At 45.2% G+C, this 14,591-nt stretch overlaps 1 protein-coding gene across 1 annotated transcript; it reads right to left on the reverse strand.

Annotated features, from left to right (window-relative positions):
* Nucleotides 1-1,008: 1,008 nt before the first annotated feature.
* Nucleotides 1,009-13,869, reverse strand: LOC135261861 (aquaporin-10-like). Its single transcript, XM_064348527.1, has 6 exons — nt 13,735-13,869; nt 12,117-12,243; nt 7,679-7,816; nt 6,812-6,930; nt 5,812-6,029; nt 1,009-2,288 (listed from the first exon to the last, which is right to left on the reverse strand). The coding sequence occupies exons 1-6, from the start codon at nt 13,819-13,821 to the stop codon at nt 2,024-2,026; spliced, it is 954 nt and encodes a 317-aa protein (XP_064204597.1). The 5' UTR covers nt 13,822-13,869; the 3' UTR covers nt 1,009-2,023.
* Nucleotides 13,870-14,591: the final 722 nt, after the last annotated feature.

Consider the following 14,591-nt stretch of genomic DNA (forward strand, 5'->3'; position numbering starts at 1 on the left):
TTCCGCTTGTGTGTTTCTGTGCGTTTCTGCCATTTGTTTTCTGTACTGGTGTAGTTCAGTTTTTTTTGTATTTTTTTAGTTTTCGTTTTATGCCCCTCGTGGCTCTGTTTGTTCTGATTTTTTTTTTTTTTTTTTTAGTAAAGTCTTGTTTGTATCAACTTTTTGGAGTTCCGTGTTTTTTCCCGCTCTGCGCCTGGGTCCTGACAAGTTCAGCATCACCAATGTTAACATCTATCATCTACACACCTTCAGAAGTTCAGCATCACCAAGGTTAACCTCTATTGTTAACACCCTCCATCGTCATTCAGAGCAGAAACACGTCCGAGCCTCTGAAGGTGATTGGTCTGTGATCCTTACAGCCCCTTAGTTTTGTGGTTTTTGATTAATGTTTCCCACACCAAAGCAATATGCCGATGGTATGTAGACCAATGGGCAGAGTATAAACCATTTGGAGCATGTGTGTGGCAGAAGCAATGACCGTATGTGGATTATAAAATATGGTCATTCTTTCATTAGTCCCTTGTGTGGAAGTTTGAAATAACATAACTCTTGTTTGTGCTAATATGCCTGGGTGCAGGGTACTTTCTGGAGTATGAAACTTGGCAGCATGCCCAGAGTCAACCAGCACTGCATACAAGTGCACTGCCTCCATTTTGTTGCATATTCTTCTTTAAAAAACTTACCGCAGACCCAACCAGGCTATAGTAAACAAATATATTTATGCATGAAAAAAACAAGTCACTGGTGTAAATTAAAGCAATGCCTTTTTTGTCTTTGAGTGAACATTAAACACTGTAGAACTACTTTGTGAGTGTGTCCATCTCAGGCATATGCTGTAATAAACTTTGATTCTGCTGACCTCAGGAATAGAGAGTGAAAATGGGTTTTCTTCCACATGCATCACTACTGTGGCCTGCTGTTTGGCGAGAAAGGTCCAATGTGTTGGAGAAGCAAAGGAGAGGAATGTATTTACATGTGTATTCAATGTTTCAATCAATTTTTTTTTTTTAAAGTTTTTTATTGCAACAGCTGTATAAAAGTCCATATTTCAATCGATATACAAGGTGTAAGAAGCTGGACTTGATTTTTCCAAGAATGAAGGCAAGTAATCTTGTTCTTGACAAGCATAAATGATACACTTGTTTTTAGTTCTGCTGGCAAAAACCTACATTACAGTTTTAATTTCTGTGATGTTGATGGTTACATGTTACTCCCTGCATGTTCACATGATAAGATAACATTCACATCTTGCAAATGCTTCATTGGAATGGCTACACAAAGTGAATGTCAAGCTTTCTATAAATTGTTTCTTGTTGAGAATGTGGGAAGAATGGGGAAAAATACATAGCACATACTGTAATTTAGTACGTTTATTTAAGAAAATATATTACAGAAATAAATGTGTATCGCAACTATATGATATAACATCACTGGCAAAGGTACTTTGAGTACAGGATTTCACAATGTGGAAAAAGGAACAGCAAAAAGTATGAAAGTATACATTGTCAAATAAAACTCATTTGCAAGTCATATATGCCCACTTCTCAGTACGGTGCATTCACAGACAAATAAACTAAATACAAAAATATTCTCATTATTTATTATGAAATAACACTATTACCAATACTACACCATCCTATAACTAATAGCATACTTTAGCCTTTACTATAACTGACACTATTGTGTATATCCTAAAAATAATTATTCTGTGAAAACCTATTTATGTTCACTGGGCTCTCCATGATCACAATTAAGGATTTAAGAAAACGTGTTTGAGGGCTAACAGAACTCTCATCTAATTACCAAAATCAAACAGCGGATTCTATTCCATTCAGAACCCATGATGGAACCCGGAATTCTGTAGTGTCTCAACAAAAGAATGAAAGGTTCTAGTGATGTCACAAATTGTGCCCACTATAAATGCGTATGGGTGACCACACCCACGACTCAAACTAACTGAGCTACTGTGGCTTGCTCTGCATGCCAAGCGTCTGTGTGATAATTATTTACGAAGCCGTCCGTACTACCCCTCCTCACCCTTCCCACTTGCAGCCTTCTTGCCCTCCTGCCCTTCGTTGGGGCAGCCCTTGGGGGAATTCAGGTCCAGCTCGACCCCCTCCAGCTCTAGAGCCAGTTTGTTGTCCACGGTTTGGCACTGGTCAGCCTTTTCCAGGTGAAGGTCCAGCTCTGGGTGATGTGCCTCAATCAGGAGCACATACACTACAGACCCCACCAGCGCTCCGACACAGGGAGCAACCAGAGGGACCCACCACCATCCTCCCCCCGCCCTGAGAGAGAGGGGGGGAGAGAGGGAGACACAGAGAGGGGGCAGGGGACAGAGAGAGAGACAGAGAGAAGGGGAAAGGGGGGGAGAGGGAGAGAGGGGGAGATAGAGAGAGAGAGAAAGAGAGAGAGAGAGAGAGAGAAGAAGATGAAGAGACAGAGAGGGGGGAGAGATGTGACACCGTGTACCATCTACCACCACTACTTTCTGAATATCCATTAGCTTTAGTTTGATCCATCATTACTTAATATTACATTATTAGCATCAGTGTGTGTTATATTTATGAAGATGAAGGCCTCTTCACTAGAAATTTGTTTAAAATGTTTTAATGTTATATAGAAATCTGTTATAATCTCAAAATTTACATTTATTTTGTACTGAGAGACAATGTATGGATTATCAGACAAATTAAATAATGATTGCTACAGATTTCCAATTTTCATTATGTTCAAAACACAATGTAAGTTCTTCATTTTCATTACCAATTTACTGAATTTTTAGCTATTTCTATAATGCTTTTGATAAATGATAATGGATTTTGAAGCCCATCTGTATCTGAAGAGGATTAATCAGTAACTATTTTGTAAACAGTTGTTTCAGCTGATTTGGGAAAACAATGATTAATTCAGCAATTAACACATTACTTCAGTCTACCTTAAACTGCCGCTGGTCTAAATGTGTGACTGATTAAGGCTAGTGGCACACCTGCTGGCGATTATAATTGGCATGTCTTTAAAGCAGGTGTGTGATGAGCAGGTGGGGGCCATTTTGTAGGGTTGAGGTCTCTTCCATGAAAAACATGCAAGTTCCTTGCTGTAAATCTTTTGAATAAATGCCTTTTTTTTAAAGATACTCTTTCTCTCCAATGGCTGTAAATTATTCAGCATGACAAAGTAGTGCCCTGCTTTGTCACAATATTAGTTTGTATGTCTCCAACCAGAGACCTCCCAGCTATCCAGGGTTGCCTCACTCCTCCACTCTTTTGCCCTCTCCCAGTCTTCTTTTCCCCCCACACACAAGGCTGGTAACCAACTAGACTGTATTCACCAGAAGCTGCTCCATTCCCCAACTCACGCTGACGCCCCTCCATGTCTCAGACCACTTTCTTTCTCCCTGTCCTACTTACTCCCCCACAATTCATTCAACTGTTCACCCACAGTAGGTTTCAAGAAATCTCTCTACTCTGTCATAATCCTCCCTCATCTCCACTGCTCTCTCTATACTTCCCCCTCCTGCTTCTTTCTCTAACCTGCCAGTTGATCTTGCTACCTCCACCTTCAACTCCTGCCTCTCCCAGTCCCTCGACTCACTTTGTCCTCTTGTCTCCAAATCAGCACGCTCTTCACCCCCCTGCCCATGGCTGACTGAGTCACTACGCTCCAGCAGAACATCACTGCATGCTGCAGAGAGGAAGTGGAGGAAATCCTGATCCTCTGATGACCTGACTACATATCATACCCTGCTGGCAACTTTCACATCTGCCCTCACATCAGCTAAAGCCTCATTTTTCCAATCTAAGATCAGTGCATGTGTCTCTAACCCATGCAAACTATTCTCCACCTTCTCTTCCCTCCTCATTCCTCCTCCACCCCTATCTCCCTCTTCCCTTTCCGCAGATGACTTTCTGGCCACCTTTGAAGGAAAGGTGGCTAAAATCCGGAACTCCTTTGCCCATCCAGTGAGCCCCCCAACCCCCCAGGACAAACCCACGGCCACACTGACCTATGAGATGCTGGAGGACTCCGATGTACTACAACTCATCACTTCTCATGATGCAACCACCTGTCCACTTGACCCCATCCCATCTACAGTCCTCCAATCAATTTCCAGCAAGATCCTTCCCTATCTATCCTCCATTGTTAATTTCTCTCTTGCCTCTGGTCATGTTCCCTCTGATTTTAAGATGGCTCGCGTTACCCCACTCCTCAAGAAATGCACCTCAGACCCCTCCGATGTAATGAGTTATCGACTCGTATCACTTCTACCTTTTCTGTCCAAAACCCTTGCACACGCAGTGCTTAAACAACTAACTTATTTTCTCCATCAGAACGACCTGCTAGACCCTCACCAGTCAGGCTTCCGATTCGGGCACTCAACAGAGACTGCGCTCCTGGCTGTGACGGAGGCACTTGCCACTGCAAGAGCCTAACGCCTCTCCTCTGTCCTGATCCTTCTTGACCTGTCTGCAGCATTCGACACGGTCAACCACAAAATACTCCTCTCCACCTTGGCTGAGATGGGCATTGCTGGGACTGCCCTGTCTTGGTTCGCTTCCTATCTTGCAGATAGATTCTACCAGGTCACCTGGATGGGGTCTGCCTCTGATTCTCATCCCCTTGTCACGGGAGTAACGCAGGGATCTGTACTGGGTCCTCTACTGTTAGCCATATACACCAAATCTCTTGGTTCAGTTATCAATGGCTTTTCCTATCATTGTTATGCAGATGACACGCAACTCTTTTTTTCCCCCCTCTGCTCACTTGCCTCCGGTGCTGACATCTCTACCTGGATGGCCAGTCACCACCTGAAGCTCAACCTCAACAAAACTGAGCTGCTCTTCTTTCCATACAAGACCTCCTTACTACATGAGCTCTCAATCATGGTTGATGTTACCACAGTGACTGCCTCTCACTCTGCAAAGAGCCTGGGGGTGGTACTGGATGACCAACTGGACCTCAAGGAGCACATCAAGGCAACATCACAGTCCTGCAGATTCCTTCTGTACAACATCAGAAGGATTCGACCATACCTGACTACGCACTCTACCCAGCTGCTCATCCAGGCTACGGTGACCTCCCGCCTTGATTACTGCAACTCTCTCCTTGCAAGCCTGCCAGCTTGTGCCATACAGCCACTACAGATGATTCAAAATGCCGCTGCCCAACTCATCTTCAACCTTCCAAAATTCTCCCACGTCACTCCTCTGCTGCGATCACTCCAATGGCTACCGGTCACTGCCAGGATCCGGTTCAAAGTCCTGACCCTCGCTTACACTGCAGCCAACAGGACAGCCCCCATCTACTTGCAGGGCACGATTCAATCCTATACGTCTACTCGACCACTCCGCTCTGCACAGAGCTTCTCCACCCTAGCTTCCCAGTGGTGGAACAAACTCCTTGTTCCTCTTCAAACCTCTCCCTCACTACCCATCTTCCGCCATGGTCTGAAGACTCATCTCTTCAGACTATACCTGGACTAACTACCACCACTCTGTATATTTCATTATAAATCCCCCCCCTCATGAACTTGTTCTGTTTCCCCATCCCAGCACATTTTGGTAATTTGTATTTGTCCTAATATTGTAGCTTGTTCTTCTGCCTAGTTGGCTTGGCAGAGGTTAGGTCAGAATAGTGTTCACGGCTAGAAATAGCTGTACAAAATAAGTATTGTATCTTATTGAACCTGTGTTTTGTAGTTGTCCATGACCATGAAATGCACTTTTGTACATCACTTTGGATAAAAGCGTCTGCCAAATAAATGTAATGTAATGTCTGTGTGCATTAGCAGAGGGTGTAAGGGTGACCTACCAGAACACTTGCTCTCCCCAGCCCGCGATATAGCTGTACAGCCGGGGCCCCAGGTCTCTGGCCGGGTTGAGGGCGTAGCCACAGTTGACGCCCATGGATATCCCGATCACCAGGACAACCAGGCCCACCAGAAGCGGTGCCAGCTCAGGAGGGATGCGGGTGTTCCTGCGGTCCCCCACAGCCAGGATGCACACCAGCAGCATGCCAGTCCCAATCACCTGCCCGGGACACAGCCAGTGTTAGCGCACGTCAAGGCACTGCGCTGGTGTGCTAACAGCTGAGAGGCTAATGCACCCTCAAAACATCACAACAGCAACACCAACACCAACCACAACATCAACGACAGCAACAGCAACCACAACAAGAACAGCAACAACAACAGCAATAGCTACTCCAACAACATCAACAACAACAGCAACACCAACAACAACAATAAAACCAACACAAACACCAACAACAGCAACAGCAACAAAAACAATATCACCAACACAAACACCAACAACAGCAACAGTGTGGAGGGATGGTGTGGTTAGGGCGCCATCTGCGGGCGGAGAGGGAGCGGTTTTGCTGGCGCTACAACCCCAGGTGTGTGCAATCTCAAGTAATTGCTAATTGTTTATATGCTCTGCCTGCAGTGAGACCGGGGCGCTGGAATGAAACGCTCGCGGGAGCGACGCCGAGCGATTCCCTTATCGTGTGTGTTTTGTTTCGGTTTGGTTTAGTTTGTGTTCGTGTATGTACGGTCTGAAACCAAGCGAAATAAAACCTGTGTGCGTCCGAGAATAGAGGATTGTGTGGCTTGTGGGGAGAAGGACTGCAGCACTTGTTACAAACAGCAACAGTAACAACAACAGCAGCAACAACAACACCAACAGTAACAACAACAACAACAACAACAACAGCAACAGCAACAGCAACAACATCAACAGCAATAATAATAATAATAATAAGAAGAAGAAGAACAGTAGCAGTGATCTGCAAAAGACTCAGGTGAGCTTACCTGGTCCACAAAGCCACTCCACAGACTGAGGTAATCTGCAGGGTAAGTGGCGAAAATTCCAGCGGTGGCAGTCGGTCCTGTTACAGTCAGTTGCCCATTGCTGAAGTGCATAATGGCATCTACACACACACACACACACACACATGCGCACACGCACATACACACACACACACATGCGCACACGCACACACACGCACACACACACATGCGCACGCACATACACACACACACACATGCGCACACGCACACACACGCACACACATGCGCACGCACATACACACACACACACGCAAGCACATACACACACACACACACGTGCGCACGCACATACACACACACACACACGCACACACATGCGTGCACATACACACACGAACACACACACGTGTGCACGCACATACACACACACATGCGCACGCACATACACACACACACACGCACACATGCGCACACACACATACACACATACACGCACACACGCACATACACACACACACACATGGGTGCACACACACACGTGCGTGCAAACACACACACACACACATACATGCTGATTCATATTTGATTCATATTTTTTGTGTTTCTCATATAAACTTCACCCTAGTAAACTGTAAAAGCTAATATTTAGCTGATGCTAATATTGAAGCATAGAGATATGTAATAAAAAAATTAACTATCTCTGTGTCCACTCTGATTAGGTCTTGAACGGACCAACAAACTCCTGACACTGCTGCAAGTCCTGGTAAACTGCTCCACATGATAATAACTTCTGAATATGGTTAAAAGCTACTCCATACATTGCTTAACCCTCTCCTGTATGGAAAGAAACTTTCAGTATGGTGGTGCTTTCTATCCCCGCCTGCTCACCGTAGTACTGCAAGGCGACGGTGGCAGCGGCAAGGAAGGCCCCAAACACCTGGAAGAAGACATAGAAGGGCAGAGTCCTCCAAGGGTGCCTTCCCAGCATGCACAGGCTGAGGGTGACTGCGGGGTTCAGGTGAGCTCCTGGACAGAGAGAGCACACTCACCATTAAGAACACTTAATGTATAGTGCACATACCACATAGCACACTTACTGTATAGCACCCTTACCGCATAGCACACTTACCGCATAGCAAAATTACCACATAGTACACTTACTGTATAGTACCCTTATCACATTGCACACTTACTAAATAGCAGTTTCCACATAGTACGCTTACCACATGTGCACTTACCGCACAGCACACTAAACGCATAGCACGCTTACCACAAAACACACTTACCACATGCATACACACTTTAGCTCCAGCGCTCAAAGGAGGGCAAACCCATAACTATGAGAGGCCATTTAGGCCATAAATCATACTTCCTCTCACACACACCATCATACTCTCTCACACACCATAATACTCTCTCATACACACCATCATACTCTCTCACACACACCATTTTCCTTCCTCTCACACACACCATCATACTCTCTCACACACACCATTCTACTTCCTCTCACACACACCATTATACACTCTCACACACACCATTATACTCTCTCACACACACCATTATACTCTCTCACAAACACCATTATACTCACTCACATACACCATCATACTCTCCCACACGCACCATTATACACTCTCACACACACCATTATACTCTCTCACTCTCACACACACCATTATACACTCTCACACACACCATTATACTCACTCACATACACCATCATACTCTCCCACACACACCGTTATACACTCTCACACACACCATTATACTCTCTCACCCTCACAAACACCATTATACTCTCACACACACACCATTATATTCTCTCACATACACCATCATACTTTCTCACACACATCATTATCAAATATGACAATTATATTAATATATAATAATACATAAGCCAAATTTATCAAGATTTTTTGTAATTTTTGCATTTTGCCTATTTATTTATTATTTCTTGGATAACTCATTATGCGCTCAGTAAGTGTACATCACCTGTCACAGCTCCGTCCACTGAATGCTTATGTGCAATTTTACCAAGTGAATGCGGCTTTGCTCACAGGTCCAAAACGTATTGAATTTCGTTTTTACTTTGGCTTGTACCCTCCTCCCAAGTTTCTTTTAACAGAAAGGAGCTTTTGGGATGGCTGCTGGATTTACTTTTTGACATTCTGGGCAGTCTGCACACCACTGGCGGATGTAACCCCGTATGCCTGACTAATAAGACTGAGCCATTATACGGCTAAGTGTCTTGTCCCGCACCAAATGACCTGCCATCAGTTTGTTGTGAGCTGCCTGAAAACCCATTTTCTGATGGCTTTTTGGCACTAAAAGTTCTGTGCTATCCTCGTTTGTAAATGGGTCCCGACTCATCTGATCCATCCATAATCTATACCCGCTTATCCTGAGCAGGGTCGTGGGGGGTGCAGGAGACGATCCCAGCGTGCATTGGGGCGAGAGGCTGGAATACACCCTGGGCAGGCCGCCAATCTATCGCAGGCACAAACACCATTCACTCACGCATTCATACCTATGGGCAATTTAGAGTCTCCAATTAGCCTACCTGCATGTTTTTGGACTGTGGGAGGAAACCGGAGTACTCGGGGGAAACCCACGCGAACACGGGGAGAACATGCAAACTCCACACAGAGAGGCCCCAAGTCAAGCTTCAAACCCACAACCTTCTTGCTGTGAGGTGACAGTGCTACCCGCTGCTCATCCCATACAACTTATCCTAAATAATACAAAAATAGGGGTATGTCACTGCCCTCTGCTGGTTGAGAAGCCTCCCAATCGACTGTTCGAGGGCAAAGTCAGTCACTCTGGAGAGCAGGGGAGGGAGATTAGTTCCCTCCACCCCCCGAACCTGTGTCAGACATTTCTGCCTCACCAGGACCAGGGGTTTGCCTACCAGATGGCCCCTCCCCTGCATCGCCGTCATCCGTGACCACCTCCCCCCTCTGCTGCGATAAAAGGACAATGCAGCACTCCGGTTGCAGCCGGCGTCAGCAGGAGTCGAGGACTTGCCGAGCGTGAGCGAAGGGCCGACCGACTGCAGACAACGAAAGTTCGCGCGGCTACTTCCGGTGGCTCCATTCCCTTCAGCAACTCTGCCGGGGTGGCTCGCTCCGCAGCCTGCAATGCGCTAGCTCGCATCGCTTGTTGCTGATGTTCCTGCAGGCTGCAGAGGGCTCGGTGTCGCGACTCCTGCGTCTGTGCTAGCTGCTTCACCATCCGCACTAGCGGAGCGCCCTCCATCTTCAGAGATTCCTCCGCCCTGGGTTTTCGCCCACCAAATATGTCACACGCCGTGACCACCCTGGTTGGGACAGAAGAGCTGGACACAGGGAGATGTGGAAATTTCAGATAACTCTGGCGTTTTATTAGGAGTAGCGAGAGAGAGCTCGTTCACCCAAGAACACAAACGAAAAAACCTTCACCTGTCACCCTCAAGGGATCTGGGCAAAAACAATGAACTAAAATAATAAATACAAAACAAATGAAATCACATGGTCACTTTTCAGCCTTTCCCAGACGGTATGTGCTCTCTCTCGTTGTTGTGGGGGATCCCCGGTCTCAGACGCCTACTGTGGAAACAAGCACACTTTTAATCCTGGACTGATTCATAACATAATCCAGGTGTGTGCCTATTTAACCAGTAGGCGTGGTCCTCTAATTGCTCTGAATTCCTCCCACAAACCGAACCTTGCCACACTGTAAACAATGAAAACGAGCCAGTATTGCAGTAGGTGACAAACTCTTATTTTTTTACAGCAATTTACAGCAACAAGAGACAAGCGGCCATTGCAAAGCGAAGTAGGCGGGACAAAAATAGACTAGAGGTCTATTTTATGCAAATACTGAGCGAAATACACAGCGACTACCAATGGGAGTGAAGGCAGACGTTGCTGAAACAAATGTGCAATCATGTCTAGACTACTTGTTTAGTTCTGTAACCTGGTAACCACAAGCCAGGAACGCCCATAAGCGACAAGCGACAGCGGTATATCTCCCTCCTGTGTCGCCCCGTGTGACCGTAGGGTAAGGAGTCATTTACAGCTTTAGAAAGTATTAGACTACAATCAAATCACAGAGTTACTGATCACATTTCTATTTATTTTGGAAGTCATTTGTCTATCTTCTTTTAAAAAAACAGAGCTCCCTAACACAAAATGGCTGAGTGCACACTTCTTGACTGTAGAATTTAAACAAGTCAGAAGTTGTGGCTAGCCTGATAGCTAGATATAATTACTTACAGTCAACTGCCAACGAATGTTTGTATCGTTTGGAAAAGTTAGCCAGCTACAACTGCTCTACTGTCTAGCTAGCTGGCTGGGGCTAGTCAGAGGACAGCTCAATCTCTAGCTGGTGAAACTTGATAGATATTTAGTTAGCTAGCTAACCACAACTTTTCACTGCATTTCAGTCTTGCTAGCTCGCGTAACCTTTTTATAAGTACGTAGCTAGCTAATGTAATGTACTGTACATGTCTTGCTGAATGCTTCTATAAAAATGTTGACTGTCTTATGTATTAATTTAACTCACAGAAATGTTTGAAACCACATTAGAAATGGCCTCGTCACAATAAGTCACTTCTTCCACAAAATCATACATCAGCAAAGCCACAGTTCGTCAGACGATTTGAAAGCATTTTCGGAGCGCACCCCCGCGGGTTAGCATCATTGCTCTGCGTTTACCGTGATCCTTCACGTGTAGGTACCCAGTGCGCACGCTCTTGTGCCAAAATCCCTCAGTCAAACATGGCAGCCTCCATGAATTGGCTTCATGCGCCACTGAGCACCTCACATAGGAATATATGGAACCGGTAAGCAGAAGCTGTCTCCATTTCTTGTATATCTTGACGATTCTCTCACACACAGACGATCATAAACTCTCACACATACTAGGCCTACTATAGTCTCTCGCACATACATTCATTCTCTTTCACACATAATACTATTCTCTATGATGGTGTGTGTAAGAGAGTATAATGGTGTAAATGAATAAAAAAGTATTATTATTTTTATTATTATTATTATTATTATTATTATTATTACTATTAATAATAATAATAATAATAATAATAATAATAATAATGTAGCACCTTGCAGGCAATACAGCATGACACACAAACAATATAAGGAACTGTAAAATGAAAAGCATTGGAGATTGAAAAAAAACTAAAAATGTAAATAAGAAATATAAAATCACAGGAAATAAGAACAACAAAATGAAACCAGATAAAAGCAAACAATTAAACATAAGAAGCAGTATCGGGCAAATATAACACAGAGGATAGAAATAAAGGATGTATGCCAACCTGACACGCCTCGAGAGACATAGACTCCAAAGGTGGTGCCTAGGGCAAAGGCTAGGTTGATGGACAGGTACTGCCCCTTGGTGTTCTCAGAGGTCGTCACCTGGGCGACGGCCCCACAGCCAAACACCTGCGGTTACACAAAGAGCGGCCCTGTCAGCTGTGAGCGCCGAGCCACACCCCCGCCGCGTACTGACCGGAGCCCAAGGACAGGAGCGCTACACTGGGGCAACTCCCAGCTCCCTGGCAACAGAGGCCTTTCACACCGCCGACTCTGTGAGAGTGTGTGTCCTCACAAGGATAGAAAGATGAGGAAAATGTATCTTTGTGGGGACCTTTTTCTGGTCTCCACATGGTCAAGAGGCTGTTTTAGGGTTAGGACTTAGGGTTAGGGTTAGGGTTAGGTTAAGGTTAGGGTTAAGGTTAGGCATGTCGTGGTTGGGGTTAGGGTTAGGGTTAGAGGTTAGAGGTTATGGAATGAATGTAGTCGATGGGAAGTCCTCACAAGGATAGCAGTACGGGACTGTGTGTGTGTATATATGTGCGTATGTGTGTGTGTGCGTGTGTGTGTGTGTGTATATATATGTGCATGTATGTGTGTGTGTGTACATGTGCGTGTGTGTGCGCGCGCATGTGTGTGTGTGAGAGAGAGTGTGTATATGTATGTGTGTGTGTGCATGTAAGTGTGCCTGTGTGTGTGTGTGTGTGTGTGTATATGTGCGTATGTGTGTGTGAGAGGTGTGTGTGCATGTGAGTGTGTCTGTATGTGTGTGTGTGTGTGTATATGTGCGTATGTATGTGTGTATATATATGTCGTATGTGTGTGTGTATATGTGTGTGTGTGTGTGTGTGAGTGTGTGCTTCTGTCTAATACTCTCACACATTAACCTGCTGAATCAGGACAGTCTGATTTCCCTCGTTAGTTTTAGGGTCAAAGTCTCCTCCAGCTTTCCCGTCTAAGTCAACCCACAGAAGCTCCCCGTAAGAGACTATTTGGGACCTTAAGAGAACTGCGGCCAGCGAAAAGGGTAAATCAGGGAGGAAGCACATGACTCGAGTGATGCACGGACTGCTGGGATCATAACACATATGAACAGGGGATGAAAAAGAGGACAGAAGAAAGAAGGAGCGAAGGAGAGAGGAAGAGCTGTAACACATGCAAGTTTTGGTCTGTCTTTTTGTTACACATTTTGTCACAGCAGTCCAAAAATGTAGGGCTAGTCACCTGTGCCTAGGGCCACTGATTGAGAATCTGCACTTAGTATTGTCAACCATTAAATCTTTTCTTTGCTGAGCTGAGCGTTTCATCTTGTTTTCCAACACAAAAATGGCCTTGGCAATAACACACCACATTCTGCTGTCTGCAATCATTGCACTTTGACAGGTAACGATTGGCAGATAAGATAAGACGAGATGAAGATGCCTCTGTTTCTGTATTCGGGTTCATCCCACGTACTGAAGACAAGACAGCGTGGAAACAACAAAGACAGTGGAGGATCAGAGCTGGAATGCAGAACAACCTCAGCACAATGATCAGAGGAAAACAAATCCACAGGAACACTCCAGAGAACGCGTCAAACTATACGTACACACACGGAACCAGATTCGACAAAATACTCACGATCAAGACGTAGACTCCCAAACACTCGGCCAGGCACTGTCTGAGCAGACGGCTCTGGATCCGGACTCTCCTGAACACGGAGTCCATCTCTGTGCCAGCGCGAAACCGCCAACCCTGGACCGTTCTGACACTGATCGGGGCAGGACGTCCGAGCCTGAGCGCTCACAGGTGCCAGAGAATGCGAGAGCTAAATTATCCTGGACTTTTATACTCCAATAGTCTACGTCAGTGTTTGTACCATGGAGGGGGAGCACCTGTTGATTTCAGCATTTCATTGCAGTGGTAGTCCTTTAAATGAATCTTATAGAACTGGGAATGATAGTTTTTATTCAGATATATAGCAGTTTTGACATCTAAAGTTTTATTACTACATTGTCTTACTGTTTTTGTCTTACTGATTGGCCATCTTTGCAGAAGTAATTTTGGTTGTAGCACATCTTTTTTCCACCAGACTACTGTAATTTGGTAGCATTTTTGAAAAACAAATGGCCATTCAGTTGTAGCGACATATCTATGAATCTCATTCCTATGTCAAATATCTTATCAACTTCTCATGCTTACCACTTATACACTTTATATTCTAAAAACTCCAGATGCTGCAGTGCACTGTATTGACAGTCCTTTTTTCAGTCAGGTCCCCCTTTGCACCTTCGACAACAGGGAGTTTTTTGGAGCCCCCTCGACGACATTTTTGATTCTCCTTGGATGCTATTTTGGTCTGTAATGGTCTCCCCCCCCCCCAATGTCTCTGTGTGCCCCGTCCACTCCCCCCCACTCTCGCCGCCCCCCCCCCACTTTGAGAATCACGGTTCTATCTAAATTAAATATCCCCATAAAGGGCTCCAAAGCACTTCACT

The sequence above is a fragment of the Anguilla rostrata genome, chromosome 8 (assembly GCF_018555375.3).
Source record: "Anguilla rostrata isolate EN2019 chromosome 8, ASM1855537v3, whole genome shotgun sequence".
Lineage (NCBI taxonomy): Eukaryota > Metazoa > Chordata > Actinopteri > Anguilliformes > Anguillidae > Anguilla > Anguilla rostrata.